The following is a 6,278-nucleotide window of genomic DNA, read 5'->3' as shown; positions in this document are numbered from 1 at the left end:
AAGCTGGAAAGTGTGGAGGGAGAAGCCGGGTGGCTTCGGAGGCCTTGCCTCAAAAGGGACAGGGTCAAGGCTTGGCTTAGATCCTAGTTGGGGTCCATACTCTCTGAAACTCTTAACTACTCAGATTTCTAAATGGGGCAGCAGGAGCTGGGGCTCACCAATCTAAGCCATCTAGCACTTATCAAGAAAGAAGCAACAACCAATCAGCTTTAATCATATAATTAACATATTTTAACCAAAACATACAGTTTGTCATTGTATCTCACTTTAGACTTTTCAAGGTAAAGGGTTGACATCTTCTGGGGTATTGGGGTAGGAGTTTGGAAGGTTGGGGTTTAGTGGGGTTTTTTTGGCCTTTTTTAAACAATCAAAGTGAGATCAATGTTTAAAGAAATATATATTTATATATATTTCTCTATATCTAACATTTCTATAGAACAATAAAAATCAGAGGCTTTTGGTCTCAGTTAGTGCTAGGTCCAGCTTGGTTCCCCAAGGGGATAAGGCAGGGACTTGCCCCTTCCCTTCCCTTCCCCCCTTTCTTGGTCCCCACTGCCATATTCTCTGTCCAACCAGAAAAGGGTGGGTGAGAGCTGGGCATTCTCAGAGGCAACCCTTACAGGAAGGGACAGGACTCCAGGAACAGAAGAACTGAGCAAGGAGGGTCAGGTGGCAGGAGTTTAGAACCGACAAGGGGAGCACTCCCTCCCAAACCTCAGCATTTCTGTGGGCAGTTCCAGCAGTGCCTCTCAAGCTTGCTCATACATCCCTTTCTATCAAGGATGTGGGCAGAGCTCGGCAGTCAGTACGTACAGTAGTTATTGATTTCTCCTTACTCTGAATGTGAGACTGGGTATCGGATGACCCAAAGGAAGAGAAGGGCTCTGGTATAAAGTCAAGCTCCCTCAGTAGCCTTTAAGAGGCCCGCACCCCAGCCTAGCCAAGCTCAGCAAACATCACCAGGACCCAATGACAACAGCCCTGGGGAAAGGGCAGGAAAAAAAGGAAAAAGTTGGCCAGTGACTACCTAGTATTTGGAGAGCAGAGTCACAGGGACCACTCTAAAACAAGCCCTTCCCTCTCCCCATTTAATGTGCACTCACCTCTACCTTAGAGTACTCCCAGCCACTTCTGAAAGAGTTTCAAATCCAACTAACTAGAGTACTCAGGTTTAAACAGAGTGAACAGGTTCAAGAAGGTTTTCATCAAACCTGTGGTCAACAAGATTTAGGCTGGATTATTGAAGAGACAGCCAAGGTTGTTGAAGGGCTTCCCTACTTTTTAAAGGCTTACATAGACTGGTCCTATGCTCCCCACTATTCTGGCTGCCAGAAAACATGAATCCCAGACCAGTTGGACCAAGGGACAGCCATGGGAATTACTTTTAGAACAGTTCAAGGGTGCCTTTGGCATGAGTAAGTGGGCTCTCAACCACCCTTTGCCATTGCCTAAGAGTATCTGGTACAAAAATGTATCCAGAGGATGAAATCCCACAAAACAGGGTGGAGGAAGTACATGAAAACTAGTCTCGGTGGCAAAAGGGATCCCTCCTCCTCTGGCCCTGTTCAACCTACGGCCTCTAGGTAGGAGTGGGTACCCTTGAAAGAGGTGAAGACAAAAATCAGTACCTGTGTCTGAGCTGAAATCTCCCTCTTCCCCAAGAAAGGGAAAAAAAGCACATCAGCTCAGAGAGTGTGTGTGTGTGGGGGAAATCTTGGCCTCCTGAGAAGAGCTATTAGTGAGCACGACTGTTGTATTCATTCTCAAGTCATTTCTGATGCCCTGATACAGAATGGGGACAAGTCCCTTCCTCCTGGCCTCGGGTCACTCGGGTACCAACCCTTACTATTTTGGAAGCACTTGTTGGGAGAGCCAAGTTGGGAAATAACAGGGAGGCTCCTGAAAATTCAGGATGGGCACATCCTTTTGTGCTTTGTCCTTGCCTCCAAAGGCAGGGACTACTGCCCCTACCCACCTGTCCTGAAGCCTCAAGACCCAAAGAAATAGGGCACACCAGATCCCCAGGCCGGGGTGAGAAGGCTAGCCAAAGACCCAGAGAGTGAGAACCGCTGCCATGTAAACAGGGGCCTTGTGAAAGGAGGCAGGCCCCACTCAAAGAGGGGCAGGTCCACTGGTGAGGTGGCAACTGGCAAGATGGAAGGCCAGCCACCTGCCCTGTAAGATGGACGGGCAGCTGTTTTTGAAAAGTGCTTTGATTCATTACTATTATTGTGTGCTTGATTATAGGACTAATTATCCCAGAAATTGGAGGAGGGAAGGGATGGTATAAAGGAAAGGAGAGAAAATAAAGCAAAAATCCCAGGGAGCTCTGGACCAGGCTCTAGTCTCTTTCGAGCTAGGGCTTTGGGGCCAGCAAAGACCACTCCCTTCTCATCATCTGTCCTTCCTCAGCTGAGCCAGATGAGGGTCGGAGATGGAGACTTGGTGACTCTGGGAGCGTCCCATGTTTCTGTAAAAAGGCAAAAGAAAACTGCCTAACTTGGTGGGGAACGTGCCCTCACCAGGTTTGCATAAATATCAAAGGCCGTGGAGGCTAAGGCTGAATTCTTCCTTTGTATTAAGTTAATAAGCATGTGTCCAGTTCTCCCCTTCTCGTGCTTCGACCTGCTCAGGTCCCTGAGAGATTATGTTCTTAGGATGGGTCAGTAGTACCAGAGCGCCATTCCCTCAGGTCAGACCAGCTCTTTCTGGTTTTCTGTGGAGAGGAGAGGGAAGGACTGTTAGACAGGAGGGACGGTCAGGGGAGGATCTGGCCTGTACTTATGGAGCCTCCCCGCTGTCCCATCCCCACTGCCCATTGCAAACACTGGGGGAAGGGGCTCGCTGTTTTGAGAGAGAGGCCCCATTCCTGGGAATTTATTAAGTACTTACTGTGCACCAAGCACTACGCTATGGTTTAAAAACTTCTCTCAATCCTCATAACCACCTGGGGAAACATTTTACAAATGAGGGAACTGAGGGGGAAGGGACTTGACCAGTACATGTCTGAGGCCAGACTAGCTCAGGCGGCTGTCTCCTGGTCTAGCCTTCCAGCCACTTGTCCCACCTAGCTGCCCCTGGAGCCACCGAGGCCAAACGGCAGCATCAGAGGTGGCCCCTTCTTGGCTTCTAGACGCTGAGTCTTTAGCCTCCCTTCTTGCCTCAGGTATGATCTGTCCCACATCACCTGGATCCCGTCCTGGGACCATGAGGTCCCCCTCCAAGGGGCTAAGTCAGCTCGCTCCTGGCTCCCCGGGTCTCCTGACCAAGAAAGCCCTGGCCCCCCCCAAGATCCCAGCTAACAGCTGGTCCTGATGGCGCCTTGCTGGATGACCTGGGGCAAACAGCCAACATCGGAGCCCCGAGGTCCCCGCCTGGCTAGCACCCACTGCACTGCCTGCTTGTGGGATGGTTTGAGGGGGCTCTTCCTACAGCATTGGAGGGCAGCTGCTGTTACTAAGGCTGGAAGTTTGAGCAGTTTGGCCCCTTCCTCAGGACTGGGATTCTCTGGGCATCGGCCCACTGCACCAATGCAGTGGGATGAGGCAGTGGTGCAGCCCCGGGCCCACCCACGTCCCAGGTACCTGAGGCAGCAGGACTCAGCGGCTGCAGCTCCAGGCCCGCCAGCTGCACAGTGCCTCCGTTCTCTGCCCGCTCTCGCTTAGTCCTGTCCTCGAGGTGGGAATGCCCGTTGGCAGGGGAGGCTGAGGGGCTCTCGGCCTGCTTGATGCCAGGAGAACCAGGCGGAGGGACCCCCACTGCTGGCTTCCGGGCCACAGGTGGAGCTGACTTGCTGGGTTTCCTCTGGACTTGCGGCCCCCGATGCTCAGAAAAGGTCCGAAGTTCAGCCACCAGGTTCCGCTGCAAGTCAGCCTGGGCCTCAGGAGACACAGGCCGCTCCAGCTGCAGCTTCTTGGCACCCTTGGAGAAGATGAAGCTGGCGGTGGAGGCCGGGGACTGCGGCCGTGGGGATGCGGCCTCTGGCTCCGGCGGGCCGTTGGGGCGAGGACCAAGGGGGCCATCGGTGGAGGCCATACTCGAGACTTTGAGGCGCATGGCAGCGTGAAGCCCAGTCGAGGGCCCCGGGGCCTGGCCCCCCCGCATGGAGAGGGCCTTCCTCAGTGGTTTCTGCGGGGCAGGAGCAGGGGGTTCCTGGGAGGCCGGCAGAGCAGAAGGGGCGACGGAGCGCAGCCGCACCATCTGCAGCAGGGAGGGCGTGACAATAGGCAGGCTGGCATCTTCCTTGGGGGCAGGGATGCTCTTACTGCGCCCTAGGGGCTCCTTGGGTGGCTCCGCTGGCTTCCCAGGGCTAGGCTGAAGGGCTGGGGCCGGCAAGGGGGGGGCATCGGGTGGGGGCCCGGGGGTAGGCAGGGACTCGGACTGGGCTGGGCCCTGTGAGGAGACGGCGGCCAAGAAGGAACTCGAGGTCTGCGTCTCAGGCTTGGCCACTGACTGAGGAGAGGTCTGGATTGCAGCAGGAGGCTGAGCAGGGCCAGGGGAAGAGGCCCCGGGGGGAGCTGGGGACTCTGGCCTAGCGGGCGAGAAGAAGGCCTCATCTGGTGGAGGGAAATCTGCCATGGACAGGTCCTGTTCCTCAGGGGGAGGGGGAGGGGGAGGGGGCCAGCTGTGGTCCTGGGTGACCCCCCCATCAGAACTCGGGGGCGCTGAGGCCGGGGCCGCGACCTCCACTTTCTTAGCGGGCGGTGGGGGTGGGTGGTAAGATGGAGGAGGGGACGGAGGAGGAGATCCCTTGGGTGGCGTGAAAGGTTCCAGGTGAGATTTCACGGGGGTCCCTGACCCCTGGAGAGGAGGAACAGAATTAGAAATGGGAGTAGGTGCAGGTGCAGGTGCAGTTGGAGTCTTAGGTTTTGAGGGTGGTGGAGAGAAAGGGGCTGGAACTTTGGGGTGAGGAGGGATGACAAACCTGTCGGCTGGGTTAGTTGGGGGCAAGAGAGCATCCAGAGGCTGCACGGGGCCAGCCTTATCTACAAGAGCGGGGTCACAGGACGAAACAGAGGAGCAGAGGGAGGTGAGTGAGGAAGATGCTGAGGTCGCAGTGGACCTCAGGGAGCACACTCGCTCGGGTTTGAGAGGCCTCGGTGACCGCTTGCCCGGGGAGGCAGGGGGCCCCATCAGCCCCTTAGGGGGCAGCGTAGGGGTGCCACTTTGGCTGGAATAGCCGCTGGAAGGTGAGAGTGTACGCTCCGGGGAGCCCACCAGGCGCTGGGAGGTGCTAGGGGACAGAGCGGCGACCTGGGTCCCAGGGGCCACTTCCTCAGGGTCTCCAGCAGCAGGCAGCTGAGGCTGCTTTCGTTCTGGCTTAGGAGGCAGGCCGGGGGCCCCGTCAGCCGCGCCCCGCTGGTGAAGGGAGTAGGTCCGGCGGGGGGGGGCCGGCGCCCGCTTGAGCTTCCGCAGAGACACGCTCCGGACAGAGGAGTGTCCGCTGCGAATGCTGACGGTGTCCGACCCGTCGGCCCTGCCGCTGCCCGCGCCGGGCGAAGCCGGCCCGCTGCCCGTGGCCGTGGAGATCCCGCTGCCCGCCGTGCTCCGGGGGCTCTCCTGGCTGGCGGCGCAGCCCTCCTGGCGTGCGGGCAGCCCATCGACCCGGTCTTCCGAGCCCCCCTGCGACGACAGCGTGGATCCGTCGGACACGATCGTTTCTGTGGACTGTGAGTGGCTCCAGTTGTCACTGGACGAGGAGGCGTGGCGGCTCCGGGGCCGGCAGGAGGAGGAGGAGGAGGAAAAGCGCCCCAGGGAGCGCACCGAGGCCGGGCTGGCTGACATGAGGCTGCAGCGGCTCAGGGTGCGCACGCTGCAGCGGCTCAGGGCCACCACGTCCACGGTTGGGGGCAGAACCGCATTCGGGATGATCTTGGAGAGGTAGGTGGCCTGGGGGGAGATGGACATGGCCGGGCTCAGGGGCTCTGGGGGTCCTGCCCCACCGGTCATCCCCGGCACAGCGAGCGACTTGGGCCGGACCAAGGGGGACAGCCGGGCCCCCGTCCTTCGGCCGACGAGGCTGTCGTCCCGGTAGACGCTATCGATGTGGCGTTGCAAGGCAGCCTCATCCCCGGACCCCGCTTCCAGTGCAACCAGCGACACCCGGACCCCGGGCACGGCGCTCCCCGGGACTGCCAGCTGCCCGTCCACTGTGGGGATGTGCACCACGCCCCCTGCTGTGCCGTGCCCATTGGTGAGGTGGGCAGGAGGCCTGGGCGCGCCAAGCAAGTCATGCCCATTCCGCAGACCTACATGTGGACAAAAAGAGGAGCCGTCAG

At 58.0% G+C, this 6,278-nt stretch overlaps 1 protein-coding gene across 3 annotated transcripts in view; it reads right to left on the bottom strand.

Annotated features, from left to right (window-relative positions):
- Positions 1-203: 203 nt before the first annotated feature.
- NHSL3 (NHS like 3) overlaps positions 204-6,278 on the bottom strand; it is a 42,914-nt gene continuing 36,839 nt past the window's right edge. For all 3 annotated transcript variants that reach the window (XM_074305389.1, XM_074305387.1, XM_074305388.1), the window contains exons 6-7: positions 3,585-6,248; positions 204-2,716 (exon numbers count right to left, since the gene is read on the bottom strand). In XM_074305389.1, the coding sequence (XP_074161490.1) occupies positions 2,694-2,716; positions 3,585-6,248 (2,687 nt within the window). In that variant the 3' untranslated portion in view covers positions 204-2,693. The remainder of the gene's footprint in view (positions 2,717-3,584; positions 6,249-6,278) is intronic.

The sequence above is a fragment of the Sminthopsis crassicaudata genome, chromosome 3 (genome assembly GCF_048593235.1).
Source record: "Sminthopsis crassicaudata isolate SCR6 chromosome 3, ASM4859323v1, whole genome shotgun sequence".
Taxonomy (NCBI): domain Eukaryota; kingdom Metazoa; phylum Chordata; class Mammalia; order Dasyuromorphia; family Dasyuridae; genus Sminthopsis; species Sminthopsis crassicaudata.
This window is presented reverse-complemented; position numbering and strand designations above follow the sequence as displayed.